Raw genomic sequence first — 20408 nt, forward strand, 5'->3', positions numbered from 1 at the left:
ACCTTGTTGATCAAAATGAAATTGTGTGCAATTCAGAATTTCTGGGGTATGAGCTGTACGTTGAACATACGTTTTCATTTACAATCCAGTGTTCTTGTCAGACTCTGTACCATGTTCTGCTACCTGTGTTGGAAGTTAAAGCTAAAAACACAGTTACTTGTAGGTTTGATGAGAAACAAAACTTGGAAGAAACAATCTAACCATATGGTGTGAAGATTAAATTAAGCCAACACTTCTTTAAAGTTATTTTGGATTGTTTAATACTTTCAGTATTTCAAAATACAATCAGTCTGATGTAGATGTTCCTGTGAAAAACGCTTACTTTTTTGCGCAGTTATGTTAGACAGAAACATGTCTAAAATGTGCTAAACTTTTCTGAAACAGAGCATTGCATATCTACTGTCTACTCTCATGTAAAAGTTACAGATGACAGTATAGAAAGCTATCATAGATAAGCATAGAAATTCAAGAATACCAGAAATATAATTTTGCTGGATTTAGCATGTATACACTGCACTGTATACTACAGTCTAGTCGATAATGTAAAGTATGCCTTTCTGCATGCTTCTTTACATTTCTATCTAGCGTAATTGTATCACAAAACCCAGACTCAACATTAACAATTCTCTAGTAGGTGAAATTATATCTCATGTACCTTTATTTACGACCTGCCTTTGAAAGGTATCCTGCAAATCGTACACATTCCCTAACTTTGTAGGTGCTCTTATACAGAAAGAGGGCTTTGGCTTTTCAAATTTTTATCATGCTTGAAAGGTTTTTTACAGTGCAAAACTAAATCCTTATAAAAGATTAAAAAAGCTATTTAAGTTTGTTTTCACATGTTTTTATTAATTTAGTTTAGATCCTTTAGTATTTCATAGCTGTTCATCAAAATTAAATATACATAGCGCGACTATAATTACACTATTTTTTTTGTGAAATTATTTTATTTTTGTTTTGGTTTCTGGTTTGGTTTTTTTTTGGTGTATCTGTATATTGTGTGATAAACTGAGCATGAGGAGGAGTTCCGGCTAGGTAGGCAAAGCTCATGTAAGTCTATACGCAGTACGTTGTCTTCCCTTCCTGGGCATGTAATTATCTGATGGGATTCTAATGCATAATTTGACTTTTTTTTTTTTTCCTGAAAGAAAAGTCAATAGTGGCAAATTAGCTGCTAATATCTTGTACACATCTGTTGACTAAAACATTTCTGGTTATCCATTCAATTTCATAAAAATGGCTGAGTTTGCATTTGCTTGAGAATATTAGTTGGAGATGCTTCAAAGTCTGTGTGTATGTGCAGGGCTGTTCCTCACCTATAACATAAAACCTTTCAGTATTTTCTTTTCTAGTTTTTTTTGCTTTCTTATTCTCAATGAGAGAGAAGCTTTTTGGCTCACTTGAGTTTAAAAAAAAAAAAAAAATTAGATTTTTTTTTAATTTAACAGCAGGGTGAAATACCTTCTCAGTTTTGTATTTGTTCAGCAACAGTTTTTGCCTTCCACCCTATTCTAACAATTTTTCACCCTTTGATTGAGGCTGTAAAGCTTCAAGGGATCATATATCTCTCTGTGTATGTATACTGCCTTCTGCATCATGTAGCTTGATTGTAGCCTCACAGCACTGACAATATATAAAGCTGAAGAATAATAAAATACATAGAAAATAAGTAAGTTATTCAGTAGATAAAGGCTGGACCTATGAAATCGTATAGCTTAACTGTTTTTCACTTTTTTCCAGGGTGTGACGCTATAAAACAGAGTATAAAGTAGGGTTTACTAGAGATATGTAAGATTAAATTCAATTTTATTTTCATACAAATTTGAAATGGAAATATGTGATCCATTCTACCATTCTTTTGGCAAAAATACCCAACAAACAAAGCACCAAAAAACCACCCACCAGTCCCCTTTTATTATGCTGGAACCTGATCTCGTTTTCTGGTTTCCACTGAAGCCACTGTACAATGTGGCACTGCTTAGAAATACCAAAGCTTATTCTAAATAAGTGGATATATTTACATTGAACACTCAGCTACAGGCAGCCTGAGCCTGGCTTTTCAGAGCCATTATTCATAACGTAATTTGATCTTTTATTTCTCACAATATTCTGGGTGAATCTGTCTGTATAATTTAGGCTTAACTTTTTAGAAGCTGCTTTAAACTCTAACCTGTACATAGGAAAATTAGCAATTTGTTAAGTATCCACTCCAAGGAAACTTTATTACCTTAACCAGTTCTGTGAAACACAGGTGAATTATTGAACTGCTGTTCTACATGTGACTTCTGGAGCTAGCCTGGTAGCCTTTCCGTTATGAATTGCAGACACAGCCTGTTCATCGCAAGAGTTTAGGGGTAGCTGGGTTAGGTTTTGGATTAAAAGGAATGAGGAATGGTGGTATAAAACATTACAGCATTAAATAGAAATACTTTGGTAAGGATGATATTGTCTAAGGTATATAGCTATAATATACTGATAACAGTGTAGTACTTAATACAGAAGCAGATCTCTACAATAATACAGAAGCAGATCTCTGCTTTGAGTGGATTAATACAGCAGGTGGAGATGGCTTTCACAAAGACATCTATTGATGACGTGTATGTTTTTAGTAATACTTCAGACAATAAAAGTTCTTATATAATAGTAGTAAACTTCTACAATATAAAATTATTTCTATTGAAATAGAAAACATTAACATTCACCACTTCACAATATATGACTGCACAAAAATATTTTTTAAAAAAAAGTAAAATCTAGTTCTTGCTACTTAATTTACCAAGTACTTTTAAAGCTGCAGGCCATGGCACTAGTCCACTAAAAAGATCGCACAATGCTGTGTTCAAATGTGGTCTGTACCTATTTCTTGAGTGTCTAGCCACATCTGCAGAGCTCACCAGTGACAATGAGCTTGACAGCTCTGCCATTAACATTGAGGATTTGTTAGTTCAGCCTTGGTAGTGAGGTCGCCATTGAAATGGACTCGATGGCTGATAGGACAACCTCATCACTTTGCACAAGCTGGTGGGATGATGGTCTGGCCAAGCCTGTAAAGTGATGCAGAAGTGCAGAGCTGGAGACCCTGACCTTGTGAGCGGGGTAAGAATGGCTTGGTATTTTCAAACTGAGCAGGACATTATTAAGAAACTTAAAAAGAGCCTCTCAAAAACTTTCTGGAAGTTTCTACTACTTAGATAAAAGACTTAGTTCTTAGGTTATTTTTTTCTTTTTTTTTTTCTTTTTTATCTGTTGCAAAAATAAAATTAAGTATTTACATTTAACACTAAATATTTCCAAAATCAGCAAGTCCCTGCTTTAGGCCTTCTGCCTCCTCCCAAGTATTTGTTTCTCCTTTCCATTGCAAAGTTCTCCCTGGGAATACTTGCACTTCAGTATACTTAAAAAGGAGATCAGTAAGATAAATCATTGCTGAAGCTGTGCAAGCAAAACTGAACAAAACCTGGGAATCCTACTACATTCTCTGCTGCTGTCACAGTTTCAAGAAGATAATCAAAACATCACCTAAATAATAGCTCTGGTAAAGGACTTTTGGCCTTGTAGTTACTCTGCAACATCTTGATTAACAATGTAAACATGAGGAAATCGTTAAGCCGAAAGCCAAATTAGTCCCTACTGTACCTGTAAATAATTTATTGGAATTTAGGCTAATCAGTGCAGATTATATTATATGATTTAGGATGGGTATATAATGGGCAAGCAAGTAGAGAGCAAAGCATGAAACATGAGTCATATGAAGCACTGCTGCGCAATAAATAGAAATAAATATTATGCATGTATATGTCAAACATAATGTGATTTAGTAATTATTCTGCCAGCAGAAGGAAAGTATTCACTCAAACATGTCAACAGAATATAATTGTGATAGACTAGGAGTAGTGATCCCTATATTTAGGGCTGGCTATATGCTGTCCCCATTAATACTGCCTTGAGTTCCTCACACCAGGAGAGAACAGGGACGGACTAAGAGTTTGTCAAGTATTTTACTTTTGGTCATCCTGAGAATGAAAAGTACTTTGGATACTTCTTTTTAAAATAACAGATAGTGGGACTTTGTTCTTAAGCATACATATAGCTAGTTCTTATTTTGATACTAAATTAAGATGGCTCAACCCACAGTTCCCCAAAGATGGTGAAATCACATAGAGCCAGATCTTACTCCCTCCTCTTCTGTTGACAAGGAGTAGGTTCTTACATCAAAGCATACTCTGGCCATCTCCTACCTGCACCTCAGAGGGGACCAGGGACCACACAGCCAAGGGTCCACAAGAGTGGCCAGATCCTGCACTCTGACACACCGCTGCTCTGCACATGTGCAGGTCTCCAGCACAGTATTTCTGCAAGCAGGTGGGCAGGGGAGCGTGAGGCTCAGCAGCAACGTGTTTCTCAGCACCTGCATTCATTGCAGCTAGAAGTGTGATGGAAGTGGCTTGTTGTGCTGAGGGAAATGGGGACTCATCAGGTTGGGGCTTTGTGGGGATGCCTGAAACTGCAGGATGTGCCTGTATGCAGTAACTCTGTGCTCTGAAAGAGTTTGCTCTCTGCTGCTGCCCAGTTGCTGGAGAGTTTTGTCTCTGGATACTTTTCACTATTGATTGATTTGCCACTTCTTTTTTGTTGTTGTGGCTTTTTGGTGGTGTGTTGTGTGTTTGTTTTTTTTTTTTTAATAAGGAAACACTAAATTAGGGTCCACTATATTTGCTAGCTGATGATCATTTTCCCACCCCTTAGAAGAATGAAAATTTTCCAGCATAATTTAACAGCAGCTTTGCCCTCTACTTTCTTTGCCTATCAATTCAAGGTCAGTCTTGCCTTCAAAGCACACCAGCTGCAATCCCTCCTGCCTTTCCTGCAGCAAGCCAGCTGAACGTGCATGCTCGTGCTTTTTCCCATGACGCAGGTAGGCACAGGTGGCAGCAGCAGCCTAGGATACACAGTCTCTTAGAAACGTAGGATCTGGCATTAAATGATCAAAATCACTAAGCAATGGCTTCTCTTCTGTTTTCTACTGTAATACAGTCGGTTTTAGTGTTCACAGTCACTACTGATTCTGCTTCTTCTTGGTGATAAATGAGTTGAATAAATTCAGTTGAAAGACTGAATACTTAGTTATCACTTGCGCAAATATGCTTTGATTTTTATTTTTATACATATATATATATTTCTTCTCTTTGGGATGGCTCTTGTAGTAATGCAATTAAAGTTTTGCAAATGAGTTACCTATTGTGGTCGTTGGGGACACTGGATGTCAGCGACCAAAGGGATCAGCAGGTGATGAGAATGCTTGCTTGGCCTCTGTCAAAGAAGTTAACTGCTTCCCAGATGGACAAGTTTGTATTTCATTTCTAGTGGAGTTTTGCCACAGGTAGGGATCTCTAGATCCATCGCGAGGCAGGGAAATATTGCTGTCCCTTCCCATAAAAACTTTTGAGATGAAAAACAAATTTGTGGCTGCATCCAGCAGGTGGCAAGCACAGCACACTGAATTATGTCTGAGACAGATCTGCTTCTGCCAGGGGAAGCTCCCGATGCTGCTCAGCATGTGCACACAAACAAAACATCATACCGATAAATGGCAAGCTCTGTCAGTCCTTTGTCAGCTTACTGAGTGCTGAGGCAGTGGTACTGTAGTGGGTGCTAGTTATAGTGCACAGGACTATTGCCATATTCATTTTTAACCAATGGCTGTCTCACACGTAAAGATAGATATAAGCTAAATGTAAAGCATTACATATAATAAGAATAATTTAAATGTGTCTTTAAATGACACATTCGGGTTTCAAATTTTGAGATACTAGCTTGCAATTAAATTAACTTAAACCATCAATGAAAGAGCGTTGTTTTGTTTTTTTTAACATGCAGCTTTAGAAGTTTTAGTGAATCCTCACGGTGCCTTGTGACATATACAAGTAGAGATTGTTCCCATTTTGCATGTGGAAGAACAAAGGCAAAACTGAAGAAACCTGCCTTAAAACAAATTAATGAAAGAGCAGGAAGAGGCACAAGATTCCCAGATCTGGTTGTAGTCCCATTTTTCTTGAAAAGTACTAAACTACAGAAATAACTTTTTTGTTGTGTTTTGATTTGAAAGAATTTCCCAAAGTAAAAAATAATTTAAAAATATTATTTGTGTATATGCAAGAGACTGACAATCAGACTTGCCACCTGAGACAAAGCTGCATTAGACGTATAATCTTGAAGATTATAAATGTTGCAAATTCTTAAGGGTCAGGTAATTGTCTACATGATGTATGTAAAGTTTGGGAATTTTTCTTAAGTTTTACTGTATGAAAAAGAATTTGTGAACTCATTTATCTTTGAAGACTGTAAATGAGTGTGAATCAAGAATAAATATTTTCTGGAGCTCATTATTTGAGGTAAAAAGGACGTATGAGGAGTATCATTAGTTGAAACTTCCTACAGTGCTTGTCAGCATTCCCCTGTTATTTGTATGGAGAGTTTAAGCCAGACTTTCGTTCTGATTTATGCTAGTATAAATTTGAATTCATTCCATACACATTAAAAAAAAGTTCTACAGCGAGCAAATACTCTAGGCTTAGTTTTGTATAAATGGAGAGTAATTCCATAAAAGCCAAGAGTCAAGTGTGGTCTTAGATGTTTTGTGATGTGACTAAAAGCATTATTAGCTAAACTGTAATACAAACGTCTTTGCTTCTCAGAATGTGAGTTTATTTAAAATTTGAAATTTGAAAATTTGAGTGGGTTTGATTAGTTGCTAATTTCTCTCAGACATCTCTCAGGTTGTTATACAGAAATAGTTTGACGTTTTCTAATCACCTCTGTCCCAGAACTCATGTTTTCAAATATAGAATTTTACTTTTAGCCATATAGAGTATGGAGTCAACCCACTCCATAAGTAATGTTCTTCAAAGTCAGTGTGGCATATTATGAGGAAAGGTTAAGTGAAGCCCATTTTGGGGGGTGCGTGTGTATATATATATATAGTTTATTTTTTTTAAACTACTATAAAAATACCCACTGGGATATAAATGTACATTTATGAAACAATGTTTGAAATCTATGAGTAGGAATAGAAATCTAAAAATATATTTCTTCTATATTTAATAAATAAATCTGCATTTTATTGCATATATTATTATGAAAAATTTGCCACTTTTAAAAATGAAAAGTAGTAGCATAAATCGAATGAGACCAATTTCAAGGACCTTAAATTTCCATTTGAGTTTAAAATTGGGCCTCTCTATATAGCATATATTTGAAAATGTGTTCTAAATATAATGATATGCCTTTTATGTCATTAAAAAAACAACAAAACAAGCAGTGTAGCTCCACCAGCTCCTTGAACAAAATTTGGAATAGCTCATGTACGTGCAAAACAGGTCTTTCATCATTCATGTAATTTATACAAGCTTTTTCTTTAAAGAGATCTCTGAATTTAGGAGTCTTCTGTACCCTTCTTTTGTAGTTCGAGTAAATGGCAGGATGCTGACAGAAACTATGCCATGCCGGTCCACCATTTATGTTGTTTTCGGTAAAGGAAAACAAAATGAAAACCAAGCAGTCCTCTTCACAATGTAAAAGAAAAGGCCACTGCTAAAATCTTTACAGCATGATTTCTCTGAGGTGATCTCATGTTTCTGTAATGAGCAGTAAGCTGTGATGTTCAGGACTGCAGATGAATTTTGTCATTCTTGCTGCTTCGTTCACAAGGTTGTTCAAAAAAAGTATATTGCAAAACACATCACTTGGTGTTGAAAGGCCCAGCAGTCTTTTTAGTGGGCAAGCGTGTATTTTTCTGGTGGCCGATATGAGAGGGAGCTCATTTTTGTTGTTAGGCTTGGATGTGCGCTGACATTTGGTGGAATGTATTTTATCAGCTGAAGGAAGTATTTTTTAAAGTTTTTTCCAAAAAACACATAAAAAAAAGGATTCAAACAGTTGTTAAAGTAAGCAATGCAAATGGTGAATGGCATAGCCGTGTCCACAATATCAGTGATTTTGCAGTCTGTTATTACATGTAATTGAATTAGTACATCCAGAAAAGTGAACACTTGATGAGGAATCCAGGAAAAGAAGAAGAAAAAAACTATTGCCACAATCATCTTAAAAATATCATCATTTCTAGTCTTATTTTTTTGAATTTGATATGCCTTCTTCAGAGTCTTCCAAATTAAGGTGTAGCTTGTTAATATGATCAGAAAAGGAATTAAAAAGCCCAGCAAATTTTTGGATAAACCCAATCCGACCCGGAGCGTTGTGTTATTGTTGTCATACCGAAAACCGCAGACTGTCATGTTCAAGTTCTCAGCAAAGAATATGTTGCGGTGAATGATGACGGGCAAACTGGCCACACCGGCGAGAAGCCAGATGGCAATGCAAGTTATTCTGGCCACAAACATGGTACGTCGAATTCGGGACTTCACTGGATGTACTATGGCCAGGTACCGGTCAATACTGAGGCACGTGAGGAGGAACACGCTGGCGTACAGGTTGAAACTTATCCCTGCTGATGCTAACTTACATAAACAGTTGCCGAATGGCCACTGGTACTCCATGGCTGTGTAGGCTGCCCAGAGCGGCAGAGTTATTAAAAAACACAAGTCAGCCAGTGCCAGGTTTAGCAGAAAGATGCTGGCTACTGTTTTTAATTTCATGTAGCAGTAAATGACAATAACGACCAGGCTGTTCCCAAATATGCCTATGATAAAGATGATGCTGTAAACAGTTGGAACCATAATGTAGATGTAATTGTGCCTTCCCGAAACGGGACAGTCGACATGGATTCTTTTAACTGTTTCTTCAGTAGAGTAATTTGGAATCATCTTGATTTCTTCAGCTCTAACCTGGTTTCAGGAAGAAAATATGAAGTTCACACCTAGGAGGGGAAAAGAGGAAAAAAATACTATTCGTGATAGCAATTTAATTTTTAAATGTCTTTGAATTTAAAAATAAGCCATCTTCAAGTGTTTTCTCAACCAATTTCTATTTTAATATAGACCTCGTTTGCAGAATAAAACAGAGGTAGGAGTGTTTCAGTTTAGGTACTCATTTTGATCTCTGACATGAATCACTATAATTTTTTTTCTATACGTTAAAGCTTAATTCTTTGAGACAATTTTTACATCACAGAGAAAGATGAAGACACTCATACAATCTATTGTTCTGTTGTACCATAAATACCTTAAATATTCAGAAGTTACCTAGCTCCCCATCTGGCTTGGATCTATGGTATTTAACAACTAATGAGGAAAAAAAAATAATCTCTGAAAATTTCAGACACGTGTTGATTTATTGCACATTAACTGTAGAAACAGTTTAAGGAGGGCACAAGGGGGAGCAACAATTCATATTATCTTTTCAGTTACTGACAAAATTTATGTATCCAAGAGTTGAAGTTGCAGACTTAGTGTATGAAAAATATTTCTGGATTGTATTAATTGTATGGAAATGGATGAAATCTCCTTTACAGGGCACCTTCTTGATTTGCTAGAGCTTGTGTTCTGCAAGAACGATTTCCTTATTAATGACTTATGACTTTAAGAAGCAAGTCATATGATATACACGACTCTATCTTTTGCAGAGTCTACAAATAGACAGTCTTCCCTCAAAAACAGTGGATATTTAAAAAAAACCAAAACTGATAGTTATTATTGCAGAGTAGTGTTTACTGCTGTTTGCAAGATCCTGACAGCTGTCAGCCAAACCCAACTTGTGCTGCCTCAAACACAGATTAAGTGAAATATATTTGCTTTAAAAAAAAAAAACAAACACCTAAAGAATCCCATAACAAACAAACCCCTTATAAATGTAAGTCACTTTTATATAGATAAATATACACACCCTAAGACCCTGGGCAGTACAGATGCATTCAGAAAGAAAAGAATGCCTGTCATTATAGAAATACAGGCTATGTTGTTACGGAGGTGGTTGCTCATTATTTGCGTTGTTCAGCACTGATGTTCCTGTTAAATACAGAATGCTACTCTATTAAAGTGTTTGACATGTTCTTGTTGGGAGACAAACCTTATTCCAAATGGATTGCCTTTTTAATAGCGAAGTGAGGCATAGATTTGCCTTGGCAAAGCCCACACAGGAAGTCTGAAGCAGAGTCAGGAACTGAACCCAGAATATGGGTTGCAGGCAGCATCTTGTGAGCACCGTCATCCTTTGGCTCTCGATTTATTAGCTTTTACAAGACTCACTATTTCTCAATCTCAGCTCAAGTTCTATTATGTTTGCATTAATAAGCTGACTCATTTCCATAAAGTTAGTAGGGTAATACCAGGATTTAGGTTCTTGATAATTCTATCAAGTTTGGAATATCTAGTTAAATGCAACTAACAAACCCTTTGTCGAGATGCGCAATGTGACACCTCACAGTCTTTTCAATTCATTCTCTGAATTAGTCTTGTTACCTCGTTGGTACAGATGCCTCAAAATGACATCAGCTATTTTTGCCATGTTTAAGAAATTAAAAGATCAAGCCAATACAGCTGACACAGAAATGCATGCCATTCTGGTCACATGTAGCACTATACTTGCATCCTGAGCAAAACTTCCTGGCTTTCAAACTGTGCCAAATCTAGAATATATAGTGTTTGGCTCTGTGGAAGGTCATGCTATCTGTAGGACAGGGAAAACTACAATAAAAACATTTCAAGGTAAATCCTCTTATCTCATCCCTTGGTTGTGAAAGGGCACGAGGAGATTTGACAATAACTGATAGGTTCTGCAACATCAATGTCTAGCAATATTTGCTCTGTCCCAGCTACACGCTTGTGCTGTGTGGTCTATTCATTATCGTAGCCTTTGCGGAGTTATACACCCACTGAGATTACCGCCTGGAATTTAGCAGTAAGAAACCCTCTTCTAACAAAATCACCAGTGCAAGTTAGACTTGTAGTAAAGTAGATCAGGGTCCAGTTAAGGCTGAGCAAGACCTTTCTCCATGGTTAGATTAACCAATTGGTGGTATTATTTGGCAAGTGCATCCTGTTTGGTGTGTACCAACTGCAGATTCAGTGGCTAAAACAAATGTAGCTGATGGTAAATAGTTCCCTTTCAACAGGATCGTTTCTGTGCAGCAGTAGATGCCAAGGTACCTTTCTCACGGTCGCTTCATGAAGCCTTCGGTGTAGTGTGTTCTGTTGTTTAAATTCCAATTTCCCTTTTCTATCCACATGGTGGCCTGTACTTTTTCATGCTAGTAGTAGCTTTAGTTGCTGTAATTAATAGCATATGCACTTTCAAGAAAGTGTAATAGTGGCTATATTGCATTTTTAGAAATGTGTTAAAATAAACAAAAAAAAAAAAACTTGAGTTGGGAAACTTGTGTCCGGTGCTCGAAGGTATTGAATTCCCTGAGCTTATTTGGGAGTGCTTGGGAAGTAAAAAAGGCAGAAAAATTCCCATGAAAAATCAGGATTTGGTGAAGAAATAGTATGATACTTCAATTTATCTGTATAAGACTAACCCTTCTGGAATTAAAGGTTTTGGTGTTAACACTGAAGTCAGTGGAACTGTGCAAAGGATGTGTTTGGTATGTTACCAGTTTTAAATTATTCTAGGGAATTACATTCAATAAATAAAGAAATCCATCACTATTTTCAGTAAATGAAAAGGAAGTAGAAATATATAATGTGGTTGCTTTTTGGGTAAATAGATATGGATTGCTGTATACGTATCTGAAAACAGTTTGAATGTTGCTATGAGAATGAACCTCGTAAGAGTCTTACATTTGATGCACAGTGAGGAAGGCATTGCTAATTTCAACCTGAATTTTTAAATTTCATGGAAATTTTAAAGTTTCAGAACTAGCCTCAGGTAGATCTGCTGCCTTGAGTACATCTGTAACTTAAGAACATTAGGAAAAGCTTCAACACAGGAGAAGAAAGTCATCTGTTTTGGAAGGCATGGGCCTATAGTGGGCTGAGTGGTGAGACAAGGAAGTGCGTGCGAGTGGTGCGAACTCCTTACAGGTGATGATATCTCTTTCCCTACCACTGTCATTTTTGCTGTTATTCTCACTTGCCACAGTTCACCTGCTTGTCCTAGGATCATGGTTATATACCTTTTATGCAAAGCGGATACTTCTACATGGGAAGTACTGCAGATTGTTTAAAAACATTACAGAAATAGATGACTGGTACAGCTTTATGCTGCCAGAATTCACTGGAGCACATTAAACCACTGGCCAGTTAAATGCAAGTATTGAAATTGTGCACATTGATAATTCCATTTAAAGCATCTCAAATGACCTGAGTTAACAGAATGATAATTGGATCATTTTAAGGCTGATACACAAGGAGCTTTTTCTAAGAGGATTGAATTGATGCAACTGTGAATCATGTGGCTGCATCAATCTCAAAGTAAATTATCAATCTCAAAGTAAATTATCTGGTAGGCATCAAACCCCCGTTGTATGTTACTGTCCTGTTTGACCTTTTACCTTTTTTAATTACAATGATTATAATAAGTCACTGATAATGAAATGCTTCAGAGTGCTCTACCAGCTATTATTTACCACTCCATTCATTGCTTCTGTTGGATGAACATGCATCCTAATTAAACTGCCTGTGGAAACAACAAGGAATGCTGAGCTCATGCAAGGTAAACAGCACTTTGCCTACTGAAAGATAAGACAGCACTGACTGTGGCTTTCTGTGAGAACTTCATCAGCTATAAATAGGTAAGCAGATGTCACAAGTCAGATCTTAAACAAAAACGTGTTTTTGATATTTGCTTTGACAAAGACTAAATAAACTCAGGCTGACCAACCTTGACACAGTTTAGCCACCTCACCATTAGGTAATGTGAGGGTTTTTTTGTCTTCTGATGGTAGGTGGGTTATTTGCTTTTCTTACAAATGAGAAGATACTTCCATGTTTAAAAGGACGATACGTTCTGGTTTTGTATAAAATTATTGCACAGGTAGAAGAGAGGCTGAAAAATGCTTGGATCAATATGTTCAGTATATTAACTACATTTTAGTTCTTTCTGGTGGCATAAGCTTTTTTCCTTCACCTTGAGAGTTTAGCCCCGCCCCCCCCAGTTTCCTCTATGTTCTTTTTCTAATTGCTGAGAAAGTAATGACACTTTCCAAATACTTTATTTAACTGCCTTGTTTTTTCCTCTCCAGCAGATCAACCCCCTGTTATCCCCAGTGCCTTAATGAATATGGTTTCTTCTACTACATATGCCTACTTCAGCCTCTTCCCTGCTTTCCCAGTGTTCCTGACTGTGAGGCCATAAATTTACCTTTCTCCTTCTTTCTGTGCTCCTCCTAACACTCTGTGTTCCCCACTCGTGCCTTTCCTAAGTATTTTTAGTCCACAATTGATAGGTGAATGAGGAGGGTGAGAGAAATGCAAACACTTGGGCAAATAAAGGCATATAATTCAAACTGTTGTAGCCTTGCAGTATGCACAGGCCTCCTGTCATCACTGCCGCTATCTTCCACAGAGGTCCATGTCTGACTTCATGGCAAATGACAATAAATCAAAATATTACTGAAACGGAACTGGAATAGGCAGTTAGGCAGTACAGAACCAGAACACTGTCCGGACATCAGTTCATGAGCACCAAGAACAGAAAGCAAGCTCCAGAAGATTCGTATTAGAACCTGTGAAGTTGGCTGTTGCTTTTGTAATTTTGGATCAGGAGGTGGTCTGCCATCAGAACAAACAGAATTTGCAGGACCTGGTACTGGCCTGTGCCTTTTCGTTTAATAGCTGTCCTGCTGTCTGTTGAAATTGCTGTTCATTTTGTGGTGTTTACTTTTTTTTTTATTTTAGATTAAAGTATTTATCTTTTTAATCCTCTAACCAATGGGTGGATTCTTTATGTCTTCCCCTTGCAAGAGTTGAAGCTGGTCTGCTTCATTTGTGCTAGCTCTATATTGCTGGACAGTAAATTGCCTGTGATCCTTCTAGGATCTGGTTCTTCTATTACATCAAAACTCTAAATTGCTTGTTACTTATTTTGTGCTAGCAGAGGAACAGCTATGGCTACCTTGTAAATGCAAACTGTTTATGTACTCTGACCTTCTCTGTAAGAACTTGTCTGCATTTTATTTCTTCCATCAGACTTCAAAAGAGTCTGTCCTTCTGTATGATGGCTTCATAGTTTATTCTGAAAAGAATGAACATCTTTCTTTGTTTGTTTTCATAGACTACGCTCATTAATTTTCCCTTCACTTCCCAAGTATCTTTCAACTGTACCCAGTTTCAGTCATAAAATTTATGTGAGAAAAGGGCAGATGAAAGTACTCTTTCCTCTGGGAAAAATCAATGCTTGTGGAATGACTGAACAGTGGAATTGGGGGGTTGTGTGATTTTGAATGATTGAGAGGGGAAGAAAATGTAAAGAAAAAGGAAAGTAACACAGTTAAGCACAGTGACATTAAAATCGCTTTGAAGTTTAACTCATAATATATATTTCGACCACTAGAGGTCTGTATTTCCCATTTTAAAATAAGAGAATTTATTTTGTATTCAAGTACCATCGCTTTTCAAAATACCCTCTGCCTTCAACATTATTTAAGATGAAAACACAAGGCAAAATATCTATCAAAGAACTTCTGCATTTATGTAAAGTATAATGTACCAGAGTGAACTATTTTATTTTAGTATCTATTAGTTTTAAAATGCAGAATAAAGAAAAATTATCTTTCATTTTCACACTCAAGGATTTCATGTTAGAAATGTGGATGTGGCAAAAACTGGCATAAGTGAAAGGACACCTCTAAAACATTAATTTTTGGGTCTGTGGATTGATGAATAAAATCTTTCAAGTACTTTTTTCGGACATTAAATGCTTAATAATACTACAATGTAATATGTGACGTTTTCTGCATGCTCTTTTTAATAGCCTACAGTGTAATGATGTCATGGTTATAATTCTAGCAGTTGCAGCAGCAGTGAAAGCTTGGACTATTTTTTGCATATACTCTTGCAATACTTACAGAGTCCGGAAACCCTGGAAATATTTCTTCATGTTACTTAGCTCTTTGGCCAGTTAACTCTACCAATTCCCTTCTCATGTATGTTTTTTTCTACAGCAGTTGAGAAATCCTGATGTACCTATTTCTATAAAATCTTACTTGCAGATACTAGGGCCAAGGAAGGATTCTCAACCTCACCAGAACTTAGTAGTTTAGTGAACGCTAGCATGGCAATGATTAGGGGTGGGCTTTGTATAGAAGTTTGACCAATTGATCCACAAAGCACTTGTTATGGTTAGACAAAAGTCTTTCAGGTGAGACTAAGTTTCAGTATTTTAGTTTATGGGTTTCATTTTTCAGATCCTCTAGGTTTAGGTTTAAAAGTAAACATTGTTTTCTGGGACCTTTTCCTCTATACACACAGGATTTTGTTTTTCTTGGGTTCAATAAATGTATAACTGGACTCCAAAACACTGAAGGATTAATCCTTTTCAATATGCAGTGTGTGTTCAATGTGCAGTGCAATATGCATTGATCTTCCCGGGGAAGATCAGTGAGGCGGTGAGTTTGGAGATCACTGGTTCTGGCTTGACAGTGTACCCAATACTCCAGATATCTTAGATTTTCCACGTGATTTTCTGATCTCTTTCGTTCATGTTTATCCATCAGAGCAATCTCTGTGTTCTTTCTTTGACCAAGGGTGCAGGAATGTGTTGCAAACTCTCTGGTGTTTAAAATGTCTTAGGTTTTACATATCCTTAGATGTGAATATAAAATTATCTGCGCACCAGTAACTTAAAACTGAAAAGATAATTAAATAAACAAAGTGAAATATCCTTCTAGCTTAATACTTCTAGTTCAGTACTTCTGAAACTAAATACCAAAAGGCTAAGCTTCAGAAAAGATGATGTCTGAAAGGTGAATTTCCATGTGATATCCCCAGGTAATATACCCTTGTCCCAGTCACCTCAGTTGCTCTGTCTTGACAGGAATGAAGATCATATTTTCCTTATCTAGGTTATTAAACCTATAGCTGAACTAGTTTTTAAATATGAAAAACTAATTGTTACAGCAAGAGGCAGTCACTCTTGTTTATACCACAGGGTAAAGAATTGTGTCTTTCTAAAAGATGCTACAGTCACTTAAACCTATTAAGACTTTGAAATGAGGGCATCGTCATCAATCCAGCATGGATTTTTGCGCCTCTGTTCTAGCCATTAGCTTTACTAAAAAGGAAGATTGGTGCCCTCCTATGACATAAAAATAATAATCAGCAGGCTAACCTAAAGTCTGCTTATCAGGGATGTGCCATCTTCTCATATTGCTAACAATGCCATTTATAGTACATTAGGTGCCAGGAAAGAAAAAGATAAATCTGTCTCAGATCAAGGTAGGACTAGAATTTCTAGGGTTTTCAGCACTGACATGAAAAGATTGTTGAAGGGCAACACAACATGAAGTACTGTTTTATTATGAATATACAGCTTACTGCGCATTCATAACTTCAGATTTGATGCCTGGTTATGTAGTATCTTTAGGGTATTTGGAAGTACCCGAAAGAGTCAATAGTTAACAAGAATTAAGCCATCAAGTCCCAGAACGAATAAAAGTGAGATTAGTTTGAGCTGTGAAAGGTTACATGCTGCACGGTTACTTTCTCTGAGTGATAGTAAACGAATGGATTAACACATTTCCTTTATTGCAGCTGGAATTGCCTATATAAAATATAGTGTGCCCCATGTGATCATTTTTAATAAAAGACAGAAATCAAATTCAGGTTTGTTAAGTGCGAGTGAAATCATCTGACGAATTTTACATTTCTATTCTGATAGCTTAGTTCCATGGAATAAGACGTTTAAAGTATTCTTTTTTTTTTAATATCACAGCAGTGCATATCCTACACAAATGTAGCTTCTGCGTACCTAACCACACACCTGAAATTTCCATTGCCATCATTATTTCCATATGGAATGAACCATGAACTTCTACTGTGAACTCCTCCAACCCGAGGAGTAAGGGAATTTACATTAATTCTGGGCTTGATCCAGATCTATATTTCAGCCTTATATTAAAAAGGCCGTGTAGAGGCAAGAGAGAAAAAAACCCAATGTACTGAAATAAAAAGCACTACTGAAAGCCCTTGTCATGCCCTCTTCTAACAAAGCAGAGATCAGATACAATGTGTGAGGTATCTTAACTCCTTTCAGATCATACATAAAATTGCAATTTGACTTACTGGATATTTCATATAGCTATTAATCTGTCTTTAAGGTTATACGGTCTTCTTCACTGATGCTTGTGGGTGCCTCCATAACTATACAAAAATAGCAGTAACAACAGCTGTTCTTCCTTCCCAGCTTGTTGGAGAAATACTGTGTTGTATTACTGTGATTTCAAGCACGCAGAGCTTAATAAGGGGTTACAAGACATTTTCCATGCTGTTTCGAGTATCATTGGTCTCTGGTCATTCTTATTTTTTGCTGGCGTGAATGCCTTTGTGCATCCAACACTGAAAGAGATCTTAGTTTCACTGTCCAGATCTTCTCAGTATTAGCCAATGGTTTCACTGGTCCATTAGAAGGTAGATATCACTTGGAGAGTAGCCTTTTGGGGGAAATAAAGGCTACTTCCACAAACTGCTCTGAATGCAAGACAGAGACTTTATCTTCTACTGCTTTCTAAGGAAGAGACGAAGCTCTGAGCAGCAGAGAGAGACATCTAGGCAATTAGGTTGTTGCTTTGCTGGTTTTTAACAATATCTGAATTTTTAAAGACAATAGCTCTAGATGCAGCTTGGAGGTTCCAATTGTGCCAAGGATTGCTAAACCCAAAACTGGCTCTGACAGGAAGAAACAGCACTTGTGTGTAAAGATCCTTTATAGAACGGAGGATCTTTAGGGTTTTATGCCCATTTTGAAATTCAAAACTATTGAAAAGGTGTCAATATGATTATCAAACTAAGATCATCTCCAGTGCTCAAGAAAAGGCAAGTTTTCTGGATTTCACTTCTTATTGGCATGATCTAATTTTGTGATTGAACCACCCGACTTGTCTGTACTTCAGCCACTTGCTCTTTTTCTAGTTTCACAGCGGCATCAAGAAACTTGCCTTGTAGCAATGCTGGGGCTGGTCTTTTGATGGAACATTGTTCCCACTGCGAGCTTTTTATCTTTGCAACTTCTTGAAAACAGAAAAGTGTGGAGCCTACAAATATCAAAGATCCTGTAGGAGAAATGATGCATTTCTGTTATCTAAAACACATGAAAGGATGATGCTTTAGAGTGCTGCTGCAAAAGGCACAGACTGTTGTTAAGAAGGGAGCTGCTTTTGCTAACTTAGAAAAGCACATAGTTACCACACAGATTCTACAAAGCTCCTGAAACTCAGCCAAACTTTGGGAAACCTACCCCCACTGGAGGGGATGATGCAACTCCTACTGACAAGGTCAGGCAAATGCTGGAAATATCTTGTGTAGATTGTTGTTCTCTTGGTGTTGTGCAAACATCGACTTTTCAAAGCAGCATGATATTAAGGGCATAGGCAATATGGAAGATGCAGACCGAAATATTTTGGATGTGTCTGGATCTGGGCTCTGCTAGGGAGTCCAAACACAAAGGTTTTAATGAATCACATGCACCAGTGTTGGTAGGAAAGGATGAGTTAGCCCCTCCTTTGTTAAAACACACAATGAAAATTCACAGCATGTGGAAATTATTTTTATACAGCAGAAAGAAGCGAGAGGTTAGTAACCTCAGGGGTGCTATGTAAATCTTTCTTTTGGGAGGCAAATGAAGTCTTTGCTGCTTTAGAGGTTATTATTTGCATTCTGGGATTTATCATTTGATGATTGCAATTACGGTGCAAGTAATGTTTCAGGGCCTTGAGAGTAACAGTTACTCGTGTAGACTACGGCTTGTAGACCTGAGCCCCAGAATATTAGTGTCTCATGGGGACTCCTTGCTCACAACCTGTTATTGTGTTACTGACTCCAGGACAGGAGAGGACACATCTATGTATTGGCTCTTCCTCACTGTTTTTGCAGCATATAAATTCTAACCATTGTTGTATTTTAATTTGAAGCCTAAAATATTAGAAGTGCGCACCACTTAACATGGCTGTTGGCCAGAGCAATTTCTAAAACACTGATTCTTTTTCTATAGGGACATGGTGCTACTCCCACAGGCAGCTGTGAGGAAGCAACAGGTACACAGTTCACTTCTCCGCTAGACTCCCCTGCCTCCCATGATGAAGACTCTCCACCCTCCCAGCTTTTATTAATTGAGATGAGCCAATGACAAAGGTAAATGGTTATATCTTTTCGTTTATTATGGGTAGCTGTACTGCAATGTAACGTGTGTGAAATGAAACATGGAGTGTCATGAAACCTGGGCTTCTTCTGCTTTTTAGTCCAGAGAGAACAAAATGTGGTAAAGGATAAAACATCTCTCAAATTCTGTTAAGAATGTTAAAATAACAAGTGTCATTAAAGGATGGATAATAAGTATTACTATACTCATTATTACTAAAGAAAAAATTAGAAAATCAGAATAGCCAGATTAGGATTGGCTGTAAGAGGGTTACTACAATCTACTCTGTGAAAGTCCAGATACTGAGTATACACTTACCAGCCTATAGGTAAAAACAGGTAAAATTTGTGTAAATTCAAACTCTTGGTTATATTAGTGGTGGCTGATAATTTTGCAGAAAATGGGATTTCATGCATCTAAATTAGAAATGGTAATGTTCTAAAACGGTTAATGTATGAGTGCCATGGCCACAGCAATATGCAATCACTGTCAGAATCTTCTCTCTCACTGGCAGACAGCACAATAGAAAAGGGAATGGAAAGGTCAAAGCTGCAACTGATTCCTCACAAAGCAAAATATCTAGTTCAGGGAGAAAGGGATTTTTCTGAATCTATGTGCAAGTTCTTTTGGCCTTTTTTTGTTTTAGAGCTTTACCATGAAAGATGCAACTCAAAAATCAGTGCTGTTACTAGTATAAAACTACTGAAAGTGATGTTTTAAGTAGGTTTATGTTGCTTCCTCTAGGTAAAGGTGTTTGCAGGAGGAAGGGTAGGGAACACAGTAGATAACTTTGTAGACAAAAATGGGAGGTGATAGGACTTCTTTGTGGAATTTCAGGTTAGTCCAAATAGAGGCTTCCTTAATTTGTCCCGGTAGTTTAGTTTATTCAGGGACTACTGTGTCATTTGCCTATTCTCCCACAGTCATGTTACTCTTCTTCTGCTAAGCTAGAAGATGCAGAGGCAAAAGTTAACATTATGTATGCAACTTAAGCTCCTGAACGACTTCCCTGAGTTAAAAGTGAGATAATAATATGATGAGCAATGAACCCTGCAAGATAGCGTTATTTCTACTTTTCTGGTACAAGGAACTGCCTTCCTGTACTTTCTTGTAAAACAATAAGAAAGGTGCTACAAGACAGCTTATATACATAAAGTTGCTCC

The 20408-nt window shown here is 37.1% G+C and overlaps 1 protein-coding gene across 1 annotated transcript in view; it reads right to left on the bottom strand.

Annotated features, from left to right (window-relative positions):
• Positions 1 to 249: 249 nt before the first annotated feature.
• Positions 250 to 20408, bottom strand: part of AGTR1 (angiotensin II receptor type 1) — a 28598-nt gene continuing 8439 nt past the window's right edge. Inside the window, exon 3 of the mRNA XM_063339547.1 lies at positions 250 to 8872. Coding sequence (XP_063195617.1) covers positions 7770 to 8819 — 1050 coding nt within the window. The 5' untranslated portion in view covers positions 8820 to 8872 and the 3' untranslated portion in view covers positions 250 to 7769. The remainder of the gene's footprint in view (positions 8873 to 20408) is intronic.

The sequence above is a fragment of the Chroicocephalus ridibundus genome, chromosome 6, assembly GCF_963924245.1.
Source record: "Chroicocephalus ridibundus chromosome 6, bChrRid1.1, whole genome shotgun sequence".
In the NCBI taxonomy this organism is placed as follows: Eukaryota; Metazoa; Chordata; class Aves; order Charadriiformes; family Laridae; genus Chroicocephalus; species Chroicocephalus ridibundus.